Source organism: Argopecten irradians, chromosome 8 (genome assembly GCF_041381155.1).
Source record: "Argopecten irradians isolate NY chromosome 8, Ai_NY, whole genome shotgun sequence".
Taxonomy (NCBI): Eukaryota; Metazoa; Mollusca; class Bivalvia; order Pectinida; family Pectinidae; genus Argopecten; species Argopecten irradians.
Window position 1 is genome coordinate 5,450,756 of NC_091141.1, and position 19,260 is coordinate 5,470,015.

Sequence of the window (19,260 nt, forward strand, 5' to 3'; positions counted from 1 at the left end):
GACAGGGATTGCCCAAATCACTGCCCGTCTGTGGATAGCTTCCAGCTCATGTCTTGTCATCTCCACCACAGCCAGCTGGACGACTTCTCTGCTGTTCTTGACAGTCGGTCCACTGCTGCTTTCCTGTATCTGCCCTTCACACCCAGTGCTGCAAACATTTTCCATATTGTATGTGCAGGAAGTCATCTGCATCCGATCTCCACTGGGAAGACCCAACCACTCCACCCTAGGACCCTAATGTGTCCTGCCAATTCTTCATACTTCTCCTTCTTTTACTCAAATGCCTCCTCTCATCTTTCTTCCCATGGAACTGTCAATTGGAACTGTCATAATAATCAGAGAGTATTGCCAAGACATGTCTATTATAATACATGTGTATACACATATATTATTTTTATCTTTATTTCCTCCAAAATGAAGAGTTTATAATGATAATATATGAAAATACATGTATGGTAGCAGCATGACATAATATGTACAAAATTAGAGAGAATAGGAGAATACACGCCATAATTATTATAAATCAGAGAAAGAGAGAAGAGAGCACAATTGTCTCGGATATTTCTATATCAAAGTATTTTCAATACATATATATATATATTCATAAAGAAATGCACGAGTAAGTTTTGCAGTAATTATAAATCGACTACATTAAACATCTGTTTAAAAGTTCCATATCATACCTTTCAAATGTAAAGTCCAAGGGACCTCCTAACAATACATGTATTTAGCTCAAAATCTGAGAGGGAGTATAAATATGCAATAAAATCTATATTTGTGATTGATACAATTGAACATATGAAATCATCTCTTATTTGTTCAGTTAATGAACAATTTAAAACAATATGACTAACAATATCAGTGTAAAAGTGTCCACAATAGTGACATAATATTACAGAATTTTCTAAACGTACAGACACAATCATTTTCATAATATATCTGACATTTTCAAGGCCATTTGGATGACGTAGAGCTAGTTTCCAAAGGTAATGGGGTTTTAAACAATCATGTAATGATAAGAATCGTGTGAATTCTGCGTCATTTGACATTCTGAATTTCCAGGCATTAATTGTTTCATACATAGTTACAGATTTGTGGACTAATGCCTTCAAACAATATCTGGAAGGAAAAGATCCATTATCGAAATTTTTAAGACATATTCATATTTATATAAGTTGTATTTCTTATAGGTATTTTGGTATTAATGTCTGGTATAAAACCTTTTTGAACATACGTTGTCACATTATTTAAAAATTAAATTATATTAAAAATTCTAAAAAATAAAATTTGGTCTTTTCATTCTGCAAACTCTGCCTAGGAACAATAGTTTTTTAATATCTGTATAAGCCTTAATAGAGGTCCAAACTATTAGTGAAGCATATTTAATATCTGTTCTAGTTCTTCTGTCAAACCCTTGTATAGACACTACTGTATAACAAAATGTTGAGCCCTTTCAAGGCTAGCATTAATAAATCAGGTTTTGATAATACCCAAAGCTCACACCCATATAGAGCAGATCGAAGGATTGAAATTTTAATTTTGATAATTTTTGAAATAGTATTTATAAGGGGGTGCAGGGTACACTGGTGTGCACCAGCGCTGGTACCACTTTTTAACTTGTAAATGTTACATGACCATTTAATCATTTCAAAGGATTGATGTTTACTTAAGTCAAACACTGAAACTTTACATCAAAATTTGACAACGTTACATGTAGACTAACTTATCTAACAGTAAGATTTTTAAATGATTTTGAACAGCTTTAACTAGGATAAGTTTTATCAATACATATATATTTGTCTCAATTCTCGCCTTTATGTATAGTCCTTCACAAATAATCAACTTTATTCCTTTAATCATGATAACTTATAATAGGCGCCGCGGGTATTTGATTTTTTTTGCTGAACATGCATGCATGCGCCTCCTTAATGATATGAGCTCGAGGCACAATAATTTTACGCCTGTTAGAGTAGTCTCCCTTGGAGTTCGATGACGCTGTAACGGAAGTTGACACAATCAACGTTAGGATGGCAGCTACAGAGAAAGTGAACCTTGGACTGCCCGATTTGTCTGGGTTGTCTGAAGCCGAGGCTCTACAGGTCATGGCAGTGATGCAACGTGCTAAGGTATGTAACTTCGATAAGCAAAGTGGGTGTATACACTGCGTTCGGACTGACCGGAAGCTCCCAGAAGTTGTCATAGGCCCTCGATCATTGATCCATAACGATTGGACAAGCTCTGTCATCCGATAGGGTATTTACATGTTCAAGGCTTCATAAAGTTGCTAACGACCTATCAATCATTGCTATAGATTTTGGATTATACAACAGATGTCACATCTTCTGTGTTTAATGATTATGTCTCTATCGCCAGGTAAGCAGTCTTTTGGCAAAGAAAAAAATCCGCTGGTGTGTTTAAAACGTATACTATACTGTGCTATCAGTACCCATTGGGCTTAGGCTAAGTAATGTCCACTTTACCGTAAATTAAATTCTGCTCCATCCCTTTTGTGGCTCCATGTATTTGTCATGATCATATATGTTTTTATATTGAGTTTATTTTGAGTCTGTATGATACTCAATAAGAATTTACTTTTAAGTTTAGAACATTTACATGTATGACAACTGCGAACTGAAAGTCGTAGATATAAGAATACCCATTAAGTTTGTGAATTACATAAGATAACAAGTGTACACAACACGAGGTATTTGTTATATACAGTAATTAGCTTCTATGATGTAGCTTAATTATGGAAATAGCAAAAAACTTGCACAAATGAAATTCGGGAAGGAGTGAAATAGAAGTAAAACTATAATTTACACAAATAAAACAGTTATATTGGACTTAGTGCATTGTGTAGACAGAATTTAGGGTTTGAAATTCAATTTTACTCAATAGAAAATAATATTTTCATTTCATTAAACTGAATTATGTGCGATATGTAATAAAACTAATCTTATATTTTATATACATACATATAACTGCTTTGTTTGAAAATAATGTCTTTTTTCATTTTTGTGTGTGTTTTTTTTACCAGTTTATTAATGTTAGACTAGGCCTATTTACAATGAAATTGAGAAGTGAAATGTTTGAAAGGAGTGAAAATAGAAGTAAAACTATACACTGTACTTTACAAAATAAAACAGCAGGGCTTATAATATAATTAGATTAAGTTTTTTTCTGTTACTTGGCACTGTGCCTATTAGTGACTACTGAGAACTCACTCGGCATCACCAAATTTCTGCTACTAGGCACTGTGCCTAGTGACTAGTTACCGAGAACTCACTCGGCACCACCAAATTTTACCTAGCTGGCACAGTTTCAGTCAAGTTGGTAGGTACTTGATAAAACCTATAAGGTGTTAATTTCTAAACAGCAGCAACTGATCGCCATATATGGTCATTCAACTGCACTGATCTTCCAATACTGTTGGTCAATTATGATTATACACTGTCACATCATCAAGCAACAAAACTTCTAATTAAATGTATCTTCTTTGTAAATTATTTGATGCTTACATTAAAAATCATTCCTTTTCCATTCAATGTTGAATTTAACAATGTGTAGCGAAAAACTGCAGGAGTTACGTGTATACGTATTCCAAGCCCGCAGCCCTCGGTAGATGCCTTCTAGGGTAACGTCAGGCACCCGCCACAATACCCGAGTTTTGATTAAGATAGAGTGGGTCGTCGAGTAAAACACAATTCAACGCCTTAATAAAGTTCCACGTATATTCAGCAACAATAGCATTTACAGGATACAGTTACAGTTCACAGGATAACCACTCCGCTCTCTCTAGCATAGAAATGTGCACTTGAACAATAGGCCAAACCAGCTAACTCCTGAACTCCGTCATTTAACCCAGCTAACACCTGAACTCCGTCATTCAAACCAGCTAACACCTGAACTCCTCGAGCTTCAGTTTCGTGCCCCTTTTATACCAAACATGCAGGAGCCCTGCAGGAGCGCTGCAGGAGCGCAGGAGCACCCCGCTCCTTTGCAGGAGCGGTGGGCTCTGGTTACCAAAATTGACAATAACACTAAAACATAACACTTAGAAAAACGATTAGCCACAAGTAAATGTTGACCGTGTGTAATATAGATGTGGACACTGGCAGATTTTCCAGACCGATGTAGCCATTTGTTATAGATAATGGGGATGGGAGGCAATTAATACCTCTCAAATAGGGGGGCAATAAAATTGAGGGAGCCCCGCAGACGATAAGTGCCACGGCCGTGGATAATTAATTACTTCACGGATTAAGGGTCCAGCGTGTCCCCATCTAATTACCAGCTGTCAACAGATAGATGCGCTATAGAAAAGCACTAAATAATGATGTATAGACAAATACTACAGAATATAGAAAAACACAATAGAAAATATAGAAAAATAGTACAAATGTTTTCTTTGAGGAGGGACCAGGGTCACTTTTAAGTTCCATGGTTTGCTTTCGTTTTGGCCCTACTGTTATTTTCAGGGTTTTTTTAGGGTTTTTGAATTTCTTTCCTTTGTTTCATTGTCAATGTCTGAAGTTTTAGCTTCCTGTATACTACATTGAGCTTCTTGTATGTTATCGTGTGTTTCGTGCTCTTTTATTTTGGAAAAAAACCCTAGCTAGGCTAGTCTGTTGTTTTCGTTTATTTTTAGTTGTCATATCTAACTATTGATACTGATCAAACTGGGAAATTCCCCAAATGAATCTGCGTCCTATCGTCGCTTTATATATAACGTGGCTGTTGTTAAGCGCACAAGTGAATATATGACCAGATGAAATGACTGGCGCAAAAAGGCAAGAAAAGATTTTACTAAATCCCCGGCCGGCTAGGTGAAAGACGAGTGGCTTAACCACTACACCACCCAATCAGCCGATGGTTGATGATGGTAATTATCATTAATGGTTGATGATTATGCTGGTAATGATCATTGATGGTTGATAATGGTGATGATTATGATGATGATGATGATTATATAAAAAATGATGATAATGATGATAGCGATGATTGATGGCTGGGATAAATGAGTTCTTGTATATTTCAATATTACATACATTGCAATAAGTTTCATTCCTGAGTGTATGTTGTTGCCAGGGATTAGCCACCAGCCCATTAATGATATTTTACAAGAGTGGTAGGTGTTGGTTTCTACATCATTTTTGAAATGATTCCCACAAGAGCTCTATTATCAATTTCTGAAACATTGGTGTATCAACTGTAGTCATTCATGATAAATCTGGCAGCGTTACATTAATTTTTGTACAGTTTTCTGGAGTTGGTACGAACACACAGCCTTCAGATTTCTTCTGTAGCTGGATCCCATACGACTGTCGCATAGACAATGATGGAGCAGACTAAGCCTCTGTCAGACTTGATTGGATGAACACTATATATGATCAACAGTATTTTAATTTCCAGGAATAAAGTCCAGTTTCAGTGATTGGCGATCTTGTTGATATGTGTGGACCACTTAATGTTGATGCTGATGATAATTAATATACCGAGATAGGGTTAATTACCATTTATCGGGGACAGAATATGCATATATGGCTCAAATACAGAATTGTAGTGGTGTTTTCTGTCATGATATAAAAACAAAAGTTAGCTGTCACTGCTTCTGATGATATCATAATATGTTTAATTGCTAGGAGTTTTGAAGTTTCTTGTTATTTGACCATTATAAGAAGACTGCGGGAGCTTTAGAATACCTCTGATTTGCACCTGATTCCTAGGTAAGAGATCAATGATCGACTTCTGATCTTGCTGTGATGAGCCCAGTACACCGTTAATTATTGAAGATGTTTGGGGTGTAATCAGTAGCATAAGGTGTTAATGACATGGAGGATTAGTTATAACAGTACCATGAGGTATAGACTTATCTTTACAGTTAAACGTTGCTGCTCTGTAGATGATTGCCAGACTGTTATGGTAGGAAAACTATCCATTAACCAGAACAATATTGTACTATACTCAACTCATTTATTCCAATACAATTTTTGGAGGTGTAGTTCATTAGCAGTGATTTATGCTTCTCTGTCTTCAATGTTGTCCTATCTGGTCTTCAGTCAGAAGCTCGTTATACCCTCCCAAGATTGGAGCAGATTTTAGATTTCTGCTCCTTACATTGATAGTTGGCAGACCTTTATATAATAAACAGTGTATGGATATGAAAATTATGTTTGTCAAAATCACTAGTCCTCAATCTTCCCAGGGGTTGCAGCCAAATACTTACAAAAGCACAGCTAGCCATTAGTTGATGCTACCACTGGTCCTGTGGTCGAAGACCACTGAAAAACTGAAAATAAAAATTTGGATGGCATATTGCACCAATACTGTCTAGGCTAGTGGGGCAGTTGGACTTACAAAAACGGACAGTGGATACCCATATCCGCAAGGGAGATAATTCTTTAATATGCCAAATTAAGATTTCAAATTTCAATAGACCAAGTACACATGACAAAGTAAAATATTCAATAATTTTTTTTTCTGTATTCAAATATTAAGACTTAATTGGTTACTGAATGTATATAATTCCTTTTTAATAGGTTATTGCAACAGAAACTAGCACATTACATCTTTATCATCTTGTTTCTGATAAATGTGCAGTATCAAATTTCTTCTTCATGTACTGTATTTGACTCAGTAAGCGTCCACATTCCTAATTATTGCAAACCTATACAATTTTGATCTGTATATATATGCCCTGGCAGTTGGGAATGAGGCCTCGGCGCTTATTGGGTCGGTACTTTGAATGAAATGCAGACTGAAAATATGAAAACTTTGATTGTTTTGTTACCAATTTCTTTTGCAAATTGAATGATGGCTAATTTGTATAATAATTCTATGAAAGGCAAGTCCAAATTTATTCCCTGAGTTACTTCAATTTTGCGTATTTGGACAAATACGGTATATATGCAAGTACCTGGTACATGTATATGGATTCTGAATTTAAGATAAATATATCACTGTACTTATCTCAACTCAAGATATTTGCAGAGCGACCTATTTATTCAAAATATGGTTTAATTAACTGGTTCAACTTGCCTGTGTATATTGTATACACATAATATACTGTTTAATTATGTGGTGTTGTGTCTACAGTGTGTGAAATTAATTGTCAAACACTAGGGTTTAGACACATGACACATGGAAGAATGCTTTACTTTCATTATCAGGCCATGTATGTACATGTATATATATAATTAATGGTAACAATGAATCACAGGCCAGTTTACAGGTTTGTTACACAAGAAAGCACTGGTAGGAGATGTACAAGTTGATGTGTCTCACCATACATCATGCTGCAGATTATTTCTTCGTTATGTTCTTCTTAGTTTGAAATTTTTTAATCTGATTTTCAAATTGCACATTATGTATCTTAACATTTAAGAAGTAAGATGAGACGATTTATCTTCAGCTCAGTGATGTAGTGGGTGAAGACATGATTGTGTTGATTGAAGTTTTCCTTTGTCTGCCAGACCAAACAAGGGTGTGCATTGTTTATTGATCCCGTGCGATGTAAGGCCGGGGTACATCCCCCTACAATACCACATATGGAGGTAATCCAAATAATGTGTATTGATCTGGGACATATCAAACAATGATATGTGCTGGGTACGTACCGCATCGCAAAGTCCGTGTGACTGCAGAACAGTATCAAATGTGTGCAATGTATACTCATCTCACTAGGAGATAGTAAAGTCTGAAATTACTACGTTTTATCTGAATTATTCAGACTTTCCTTGTGGAATCAGACTAGTTTTATTATATTCAGACAAAATCTGAAGATTCAGATACGTTTTTTTAAATTCAGACAAGTCACCTAAAATTCAGACAAATGTAATCTAAAATTCAGACAAATGTCATCTAAAATTCAGAGTTGTCGCTGAAGATATTGCCTCCCTGCCAGCAGTCACCGTCGATTAGGTACTGGCCTCCTGCCAGGGTCGGTCACGGCTGAACGCACGGCTTACCTGTGTTTCAGCTAGCCAGAACTGGCCAAGTGCCAGGTCCCAGCATGAGCTACCGGTTACCGAGACATCAATCTGTCATGGTAGTATGTCAGGTGAATGGAGTGAAGCTTGTTAAATTAATCTCAAATTAAATCATTCTGAAACAGATATGTTGTCTTGCTATTGTTTTTTTTTCCCATTACAATTGCAAAATTCCAGTGTGAACTACCGGTTGCAGGGTATAAGTAATGGTACTGTATTTAATCAGGTAAGAGAAGTGAAGTTTTTGTAACTTAATCTGAATAAAATTCATTCCGAAAACTGAAGCATTGTCTTGTTGTTGTTTGTAAATAAATAAAACTGCCCAGAAATCCCAGTGTGAACTACCGATATCCGGGGCATAAATCATGGAAATATATCAGGTAAAAGGAGTGAAGTTTTTGTAAAAGGATCTGAATAAAATTCATTCCGTAATTAAACAGAAGTATTGTCTTCTTGTTGTTTGTAACTAAATAAAAATGCCAAATCCGAACGTGAACTACCGATTGTCGCGATATAAGAAATGGTAGTATATCGGGTAAAAGGAGTGAAGTTTTTGTAAAAGGATTTGAATAAAATTCATTCCGTAATTAAACTGAAGTATTGTCTTGTTGTTGTTGTTTGTAACTAAATAAAAATGCCAAATCCCAGCTTGAACTACCGATTATCGGGGTATAATTAATGGTAGTATATCAGGTAAGAGAAGTGAAGTTATTGTAAAAGAATCAGAATAAAATTCATTCCGGAATTAAGGTATTGTCTTGTTGTTTGTAACTAAATAAAACTGCCAAATCCATGCGTGAACTACCGATTACCGGGGTATAAGAAATGGTAGTATATCAGGTAAGAGAAGTAAAGTTTTTGTAAAAGAATCTGAATAAAATTCTTTCCGGAATTAAACAGAAGTATTGTGTTGTTGTTTGTAAATAAGTAAAATTACTAAATCCCAGCGTGAACTACCGATTGCCGGGGTGTAATTAATGGTAGTATATCAGGTAAGAGAAAAGAAGTTTTTGTAAAAGGATTTGAATACAATTCATTCCGTAATTAAACAGAAGTATTGTCTTGCTGTTGTTTCTAACTAAATAAAAATGCCAAATCCCAGCGTGAACTACTGATTGTCGGGTTATAAGAAATGGTAGTATATCGGGTAAAAGGAGTGAAGTTTTTTTAAAAGGATTTGAATAAAATTCATTCCGTAATTAAACTGAAGTATTGTCTTGATGTTGTTTGTAACAAAATAAAAATGCCAAATCCCAGCTTGAACTACCGATTATCGGGGTATAAGTAATGGTAGTATATCAGGTAAGAGAATTGAAGTTTTTGTAAAAGGATCTGAATAAAATTCTTTCCGGAATTAATCAAAAGTGTTGTGTTGTTGTTGTTTTTGTAACTAAATAAAAATGCCAAATCCCAGCTTGAACTACGATTATCGGGGTATAATTAATGGTAGTATATCAGGTAAGAGAAGTGAAGTTATTGTAAAAGAATCAGAATAAAATTCATTCCGGAATTAAAGTATTGTCTTGTTGTTTGTAACTAAATAAAACTGCCAAATCCATGCGTGAACTACCGATTACCGGGGTATAAGAAATGGTAGTATATCAGGTAAGAGAAGTAAAGTTTTTGTAAAAGAATCTGAATAAAATTTATTTCGAAATTAAACTGAAGTATTGTCTTGTTGTTGCTTTGAACTAAATAAAACTGCCAAATCCCAGCGTGAACTACCGATTGTCGGTGTATAATTAATGGTAGTATATCAGGTAAGAGAAAAGAGGTTTTTGTAAAAGAATCAGAATAAAATTGCTCGGGCACTTACCTGTGAGTCGCAGTGACATGGATCAATTACTAATTAGCGTACCTGTGGCTGTCAATCAAACAACAGGTGGGCTTTCCCTGCTATCAGTATGTGTGATCCCTCATTGTCTTCGTAACGTTTTGCCCGCGGCAAGGTACTTTACTTAGTTAACACTGGTTGTGATTTAGTTTACAATGGTTGTGATTTTCCCCGTGAGTTATTCCAGAGACGTACACATAATATAACAGAGACGTAGATAAATAAATTATGTATGTCTCTGGTTATACACACTTTTAATTAGGACAACTCGCTACCTGTTTGGTACTATATTCTCATGATGTATGTATCGTCTTGTGTTGAAATTAATATTTTAAATGAAACATATGAACGTTTTACTGAAAATCAATCGTATTTACGTTAAGTTTGTAGAAACGAAAACTTGCTGGACATGAAGACGAAATATATATTATGCGACTTGAACTACTCGATATTTCTGAAAAAATGCCTTTATTGAATATAAACAAATAAACAAGAAATGCCTACAGTAAGAATATTGGGACGTTGACCGATCAGTTAGCCGGTGGGACACAGGTAAAGTAGCTGTGCAAGCGAGGCATGGTCTCACAGCAGGAGTCTTCACAACTCCCGGTCAAGAATATAGCCTCCGGGCCAGGCTTGAGAAAAAGTCGTAATTTACTTTACAACTCGTAACATAACTTTACTACTGGTAATATAACCGTAATTTTTACGAATATGATAAGAAAATACTATGTGATTTTACCAAGCTGCTTTATCGTTGGATACTTAACAGAATACATAATGTATTGCTGGCTTGACGATAAGAAATTAACCAGTCATGTTAATTTTACATTTCTTATTATGTTTTCTTTTTATTTCCAGAGTGTAGAGGTCCCGTGGTATAGCGATGACGCCGGGGCCGAGAATGGCTACTGATGGATAGAAGAATAGATTACAACGGTTATTTTTATTATTGTATACAATTCAATTGGTCATTATTAACATTGACCTAGTCAAAAAAAGAGGAGAATGTGGCAAGATAAATACAAGACGAATGGAGGGTTGATTGATCTTTAATATAGTCGGCGATGTAAGATTACTTTTGAAACAATATTCTGTGTGTATAAAGACTGCTTTCTCTGTCAGGTCACACGGATCACCATAATTATATAATTATCTTTACATTCTATTGCAGGTTGTCATGGTTACCAACGGTAATTACCCCTCTCCTGAGTAATAATTAGATCACATCTCACCCTAAATATGATCAATCAATCAATCAAACCCTAACCCTAAATATGGGGCTTTTTATTTTGGAAAAAAACCCTAGCTAGGCTAGTCTGTTGTTTTCGTTTATTTTTAGTTGTCATATCTAACTATTGATACTGATCAAACTGGGAAATTCCCCAAATGAATCTGCGTCCTATCGTCGCTTTATATATAACGTGGCTGTTGTTAAGCGCACAAGTGAATATATGACCAGATGAAATGACTGGCGCAAAAAGGCAAGAAAAGATTTTACTAATCCCCCCCGGCCGGCTAGGTGAAAGACGAGTGGCTTAACCACTACACCACCCAATCAGCCGATGGTTGATGATGGTAATTATCATTAATGGTTGATGATTATGCTGGTAATGATCATTGAATGGTTGATAATGGTGATGATTATGATGATGATGATGATTATATAAAAAATGATGATAATGATGATAGCGATGATTGATGGCTGGGATAAATGAGTTCTTGTATATTTCAATATTACATACATTGCAATAAGTTTCATTCCTGAGTGTATGTTGTTGCCAGGGATTAGCCACCAGCCCATTAATGATATTTTACAAGAGTGGTAGGTGTTGGTTTCTACATCATTTTTGAAATGATTCCCACAAGAGCTCTATTATCAATTTCTGAAACATTGGTGTATCAACTGTAGTCATTCATGATAAATCTGGCAGCGTTACATTAATTTTTGTACAGTTTTCTGGAGTTGGTACGAACACACAGCCTTCAGATTTCTTCTGTAGCTGGATCCCATACGACTGTCGCATAGACAATGATGGAGCAGACTAAGCCTCTGTCAGACTTGATTGGATGAACACTATATATGATCAACAGTATTTTAATTTCCAGGAATAAAGTCCAGTTTCAGTGATTGGCGATCTTGTTGATATGTATGGACCACTTAATGTTGATGCTGATGATAATTAATATACAGAGATAGGGTTTAATTACCATTTATCGGGGACAGAATATGCATATATGGCTCAAATACAGAATTGTAGTGGTGTTTTCTGTCATGATATAAAAACAAAAGTTAGCTGTCACTGCTTCTGATGATATCATAATATGTTTAATTGCTAGGAGTTTTGAAGTTTCTTGTTATTTGACCATTATAAGAAGACTGCGGGAGCTTTAGAATACCTCTGATTTGCACCTGATTCCTTGGGAAGAGATCAATGATCGACTTCTGATCTTGCTGTGATGAGCCCAGTACACCGTTAATTATTGAAGATGTTTGGGGTGTAATCAGTAGCATAAGGTGTTAATGACATGGAGGATTAGTTATAACAGTACCATGAGGTATAGACTTATCTTTACAGTTAAACGTTGCTGCTCTGTAGATGATTGCCTGACTGTTATGGTAGGAAAACTATCCATTAACCAGAACAATATTGTACTATACTCTACTCATTTATTCCAATACAATTTTTTGGAGGTGTAGTTCATTAGCAGTGATTTATGCTTCTCTGTCTTCAATGTTGTCCTATCTGGTCTTCAGTCAGAAGCTCGTTATACCCTCCCAAGATTGGAGCAGATTTTAGATTTCTGCTCCTTACATTGATAGTTGGCAGACCTTTATATAATAAACAGTGTATGGATATGAAAATTATGTTTGTCAAAATCACTAGTCCTCAATCTTCCCAGGGGTTGCAGCCAAAATACTTACAAAAGCACAGCTAGCCATTAGTTGATGCTACCACTGGTCCTGTGGTCGAAGACCACTGAAAAACTGAAAATAAAAATTTGGATGGCATATTGCACCAATACTGTCTAGGCTAGTGGGGCAGTTGGACTTACAAAAACGGACAGTGGATACCCATATCCGCAAGGGAGATAATTCTTTAATATGCCAAATTAAGATTTCAAATTTCAATAGACCAAGTACACATGACAAACATGACAAAGTAAAATATTCAATAATTTTTTTTTTCTGTATTCAAATATTAAGACTTAATTGGTTACTGAATGTATATAATTCCTTTTTAATAGGTTATTGCAACAGAAACTAGCACATTACATCTTTATCATCTTGTTTCTGATAAATGTGCAGTATCAAATTTCTTCTTCGTGTACTGTATTTGACTTTTGTAAGCGTCCACATTCCTAATTATTGCAAACCTATACAATTTTGATCTGTATATATATGCCCTGGCAGTTGGGAATGAGGCCTCGGCGCTTATTGGGTCGGTACTTTGAATGAAATGCAGACTGAAAATATGAAAACTTTGATTGTTTTGTTACCAATTTCTTTTGCAAATTGATCATGAATGATGGCTAATTTGTATAATAATTCTATGAAAGGCAAGTCTAAATTTATTCCCTGAGTTACTTCAATTTTGCATATTTGGACAAATACGGTATATATGCAAGTACCTGGTACATGTATATGGATTCTGAATTTAAGATAAATATATCACTGTACTTATCTCAACTCAAGATATTTGCAGAGCGACCTATTTATTCAAAATATGGTTTAATTAACTGGTTCAACTTGCCTGTGTATATTGTATACACATAATATACTGTTTAATTATGTGGTGTTGTGTCTACAGTGTGTGAAATTAATTGTCAAACACTAGGGTTTAGACACATGACACATGGAAGAATGCTTTACTTTCATTATCAGGCCATGTATGTACATGTATATATATAATTAATGGTAACAATGAATCACAGGCCAGTTTACAGGTTTGTTACACAAGAAAGCACTGGTAGGAGATGTACAAGTTGATGTGTCTCACCATACATCATGCTGCAGATTATTTCTTCGTTATGTTCTTCTTAGTTTGAAATTTTTATGGAGGTGTGTATACACCTTCCATTATAAAATCACTCAGGTTTCTCAATATAACCGGAACACTATACCTTGGTAATCCTATCGGCAATCTTCGTAACTACGGGAGATAACTTTTACACTGTGTATTGTAACGTTGTGTATTGCACAGAGGTCAAGAACTGTCAGGGATTGCCTGTTCTCGCATGCTTCACATTTGCTACACATACTTTTTTTTATTTGGCTTATCTAGTTTTATGTATCAACAGGATCATCAATTTATTTTCCCCCAATATTCATGTTACCCACGTTTGAGTACATACATTTGTACAAGGACGTATATCAGATCTCACTTATAAATCCTTGATTTGTATGATCGATCTCTGACGGATCTCTGATGAAGTACGTATACGGTAATGATTATCGATTGATTAGACTAACTAAAACTGTCTGTAAATTTAATAGAAATAAATAACAAATAACACTCACAATGATGTGAATATCTTGAGTAAAAATGGATTTGATCATGTTGCTGTTTGGTGTTTACTCTGCCATTACGTAAGCCTACTTGTGTGTAAACAAACATGGCGGCCGTACGAATCCACGCTTACTCTCGTTCGTATGTCAGTAAGCCGGTTAAAATACAGTCTTCATTATGAATAGGATTGTATTGTATCACTATCTTGATATAGTTTGTGTATCAAACATATGGTTGTGTAATAGTTTAATGTATTATCAAGATTAGCATCGTAACCTAAATTTGACTTCGTTTAGAGTGACGGCGTAGGCCTATCGCATTATGCATTACCGTAGCCTTATTTTTGCAAACTTCGGAATATGACCTCGTGGTGTTTGTCACTGCAGAGATCGATTAAATGATTTTTATACGACTGTGTGATGTCTATATTGTCGATATTATATTTAATATTACACGTTATTTCCGTTTATAAAGTTGATTGGAGTATTTCATTAAAATCACGGGGACAGAATTCCGGGAAAGACACATGTGTAATACATTTGCAAGTTCGAATTCATGCTTACTCTCGCTAACATTTCAATACGCCGGTTTAAGATACTGTCTTCAGTTCGCATAGAAGTGTATTATATCTTTATTTTGATATATCATGTGTATAAAATATGTCTTTGTGTAAAGAGTTACTGTATTATCGACTTTGTTTAGAGTGTAAGCTGATCCATAATGCAATACCCAAGCTTTTATTTTTGTAAACTTCCGGATATGACGTCGTGGGGTTTGACGCTGCAGAGATTGATTAAAAGATGCTTTTTACGACAGTGGGATGCTTATAAAATTGATATTATGTTCTATATTACATGTTATTTACATGTATAACTTGATTGCTGATTATTTCATTGATATCACGACGACAGGATTCCGGGAAATACACCTGTTGACATATAACTGTGTAAGACGTGTGCAAGTTAGCAGTCATTCAGAAGACCATTTTCTTGGTGTCTGCGAACATTTCTTGTCCAAACATAATATTTAAATAATATATTAAACCTTTAATTTGATATTTGATCATTTTTGACGTTTAAATATTATTATCTCGATAACAAACCCACAGAAAATCGATAGCGAGTTCAGTCCGCCATTGTGTTGTGATAGTAAACAACCACGCTTCAGTTGGCCGTTTTTTCCGTGAATTAAACAATTGTACGATTGAAAATGCATTTGGTACGTAATTATTGTCATCTTTATTATATTTTCATTACATATTATATCTTTTAAACACTTTTACGGCGATTTTTTTATGATGTATAACTTTACTAAAGCGGCGAGTAAAACTTACGATTTTCACGTGTGGATCATGACGTAGAAATAATTCAAAAACATCGTCAGATTTTGGTTTTCGTCCACAGATAAGTCTCACTGGTGTATAGGTAGCGATCCCGAATTTAAGGGGGGAAAAGTCGCAACTTATTCTCCGGGAAATACGGTATTATATAAATATTTGACTTCTGACTTATAACAGTGAACCGGCCAGTGTCTAGTACAAGCGTAGTGCTAGATCTAGTATTGTAGTCTATTTGCTTATAAAATTTGAATCTGATTGTAAATAATAAACTTGATTATTAGCAAAAGCAATCCGATTCACTTCATCAGTACCCTAAATGTGTTTTTATATCGCCGGTATTCATTCTACTTGACGCATGGGGGGCGACAGTTTCTGCAACCATGACTGGGGGAAAAACTGCAATATTTTTTCCAAAATTAAATATCTACAGTTATGTTGTAACAGTTATAGTCAACGTTTACATCACGGTAGCTTACATTACGGTAACTGTTCTATCAGGTTGTTTATATTTCTTCAGCTGAAGTGCGAGATGAAGTAAACACAATCCTATCTTCCGCAGTATGTATCCTTGCGATTACAAAACCAAATCATTTATATGATTTAATGTGATACACTATAGTCACCTAGCTTATTGTAAATAGATATCATAGCTTCCATAGGCCTTAAAGAACGAATTTTGAGAGGAAATGGCCACAGGGGGCCAACTCAATGGAAATGGACGTTGTCATACATTTTTTTTTGTATTTGGAGGATGGACTGATGAGTATATATGACAGGCCTTTGGATATTTTCCAAAAAATACGAGATTTGAAAAATTATTTAAAAATCGGGATATTTACTATAAAACAGAGAAAGGGACGACAGTCGCCATATTGGATTTTTTACCCCCACCTCGATTAAAGTTATTTTTTTTCACAATAGTATACCTTTTTTCCTAGAGTCATAGTCACGCATCAGTCCTCCGATAATCCATAATCACATACATACCATGCAAAAGCATATAAACGATGTCTATATATTCAAACGCAATATTTTAATCCAAAATTACCGGCGCTTTCTGACTTGTGACATCGAAAGCAACGTTCTAGTGAAGAGCGATTAGAGTGACTTCCCCTGCAATGTAATTCAATGGGTTTAGTCAGAGGTATCCCGATACGTATTAATATTCAAATTTTTCGCGAAAACAAACGTTTCGGAATATCTCTGATTAAACCCATTGAATTAGACTGCAGGGGATGAATAAAATAGCCAAATACTTTGAACTGACTTCTTGTCATTAGTGCAGATGATCTTATACATTATTAGAACTGTAAAATTTAATACAAAGAATGGGGCTTTAAAGTATGTCCAAAAATTGAATCAAATGCATTGACCTTTATTCAAAGTCACGGGGTCAAAGTCACGGGGTTCAAATAAGCTATTTGTAACAACTTCCTGTCAATATTATAGCTAAGAGGACTGGTATTAAAGGGACATGAACCTAAAATAAGTTGTTCTGTATGCTCAGATATGGTTTTCAGATGTTTCTTGAATATTTTATTACAATGATTGGTTATCTAAAACGACAGGAAAATGTGGGGAATACCTACCCCAAAAATGATAAAAATAGACCGTCATATTCTATTTTGGGAACACAAAAACGAAACCTGGTCGAAAGCGAGATTATAATGAACAACAAACTTGCTGACACGATAATGAATATTAGTTTTCCACATTTTAAGTTGATCGATTTTCTAATTTACGATCGTTGACATATGAAGTAGAAGCCATATTTGTTAATATTAGTAATAAAACAATTTGTATTTAGCGTACTTCAATGATAAGTCAGAATTCAAACGAGACTTTTCATATGACGGGGAGGTTCTTGACTTAATTGCACATATATGTACATCACGCAAGTATTAACTGGAAAGTTGCTTCTGTCTCTTGCATTACAACGATCCATTTATATGTACCTACTTTCCCAATCGCGCACGTTACTGACTCTTGATATACTCTGTTTTCTATCGAAATTCGTTTGTGTTAGCTTCACCCACGTTTTCGACCCACCATTTTGTTTACGTTCATTTAATTTATGCAGTGCATTTGGGAGGTCACTAAAGTTCAACACTACTTTTTTATCACACTGCAGTCTGCAAAATTCGACCGGGCCGGTTCAAAATACAGAGAGATGGAATTTCCATTATAATCATTTGATACATTTTACTTCGTAAGGTATCTGATGCGTCTTAAATATATATTTTACTCAATTTTACAATTTATTTAGGTTCATGTCTCTTTAAGTGAATCCAACTTTGTCCTTATATGTGACCTTGTATGAATTAAAAAAAACCTAGTACATGTATTTTTATATTCATGACTTTTTATACAGTATATTGACCATTGTCCTTTGGATCTTATACTTAGATGGTAGCATTAATAGATCGAAAATACCAGGTAGCAAGTGACCAATGCGTTCTATTGAACCATTGTATTTTCTTTCAATCACAATGAATCTTTGTAATGTATATATAAAAATAACAAAGGTATAGAAACATCCAAGGAGTTTAGCGAAAGACTTAAAAGGGCATGGTTATGAAAACAGATGGTAGAAAAGGTCAGTATATATGACTGGTGAAGTATTTCAAGTATAAAACAACCGACGGAAAAGCCTAGTGCAGTATTAGTAAAAGGCAAAACTGTTACTTATAGATATTTTGTCATGGAATTTATTTCAAACATTACGTCTAGAAAATATAAAGCATGACAGTTAACTTAAGAAACCTGATGCAATGTTTGCCATAATTTGCAGCATTGAACACTTCCTTTGGGATAAGATCATTGGAGAATACCGGTATGTGCATGGACTTTGAGGAAGCTGTTCTATGCTTTATCTTAATTAACAAAATACCATATAGTTTTGAAATTGTGAAAATTACATGTCTTTTTCATGATTTTGAATAACACCTCCTTCAGTACTTACAGTACTTTGATTTAATCTGATTTTCAAATTGCACATTATGTATCTTAACATTTAAGAAGTAAGATGAGACGATTTATCTTCAGCTCAGTGATGTAGTGGGTGAAGACATGATTGTGTTGATTGAAGTTTTCCTTTGTCTGCCAGACCAAACAAGGGTGTGCATTGTTTATTGATCCCGTGCGATGTAAGGCCGGGGTACATCCCCCTACAATACCACATATGGAGGTAATCCAAATAATGTGTATTGATCTGGGACATATCAAACAATGATATGTGCTGGGTACCGCATCGCAAAGTCCGTGTGACTGCAGAACAGTATCAAATGTGTGCAATGTATACTCATCTATAATTCATGTTCTCAGAAAAGTTTCCCTAAAATAGGATGATACTTTACAGTATATATTATAGCTTTAATTTATCTGTAGCCGGAGGTTGGATTTCAGGATATTAGTATTGTAACATAAATTTTTTTGTAAAATGTATTCTTCATTTCTTTGAAGGATTATGAAGAGGTGGAGGGAACAAAACATATGAGGTAAGTCCACTGATTGTTTGTGTCTGTCCTAGTATATAGTTGACAAGTAGCGAAATGTTCTCCATGCATGTTGACAAGGGCACCTCAGGGA

General features: G+C 35.0%; 1 protein-coding gene across 2 annotated transcripts in view; it reads left to right on the top strand.

Moving 5' to 3' along the window:
• The first annotated feature begins 1,978 nt into the window (after window positions 1–1,978).
• LOC138329170 (oxysterol-binding protein-related protein 11-like) overlaps window positions 1,979–19,260 on the top strand; it is a 34,647-nt gene continuing 17,365 nt past the window's right edge. The window contains exons 1-2 of one of the 2 annotated variants that reach the window (XM_069275959.1): window positions 1,979–2,126; window positions 19,135–19,169. In XM_069275959.1, the coding sequence (XP_069132060.1) occupies window positions 2,028–2,126; window positions 19,135–19,169 (134 nt within the window). In that variant the 5' untranslated portion in view covers window positions 1,979–2,027. Of the gene's footprint in view, window positions 2,127–2,160; window positions 2,374–19,134; window positions 19,170–19,260 lie in introns of those variants that run through there. The other variant, XM_069275960.1, reaches the window with a different exon arrangement.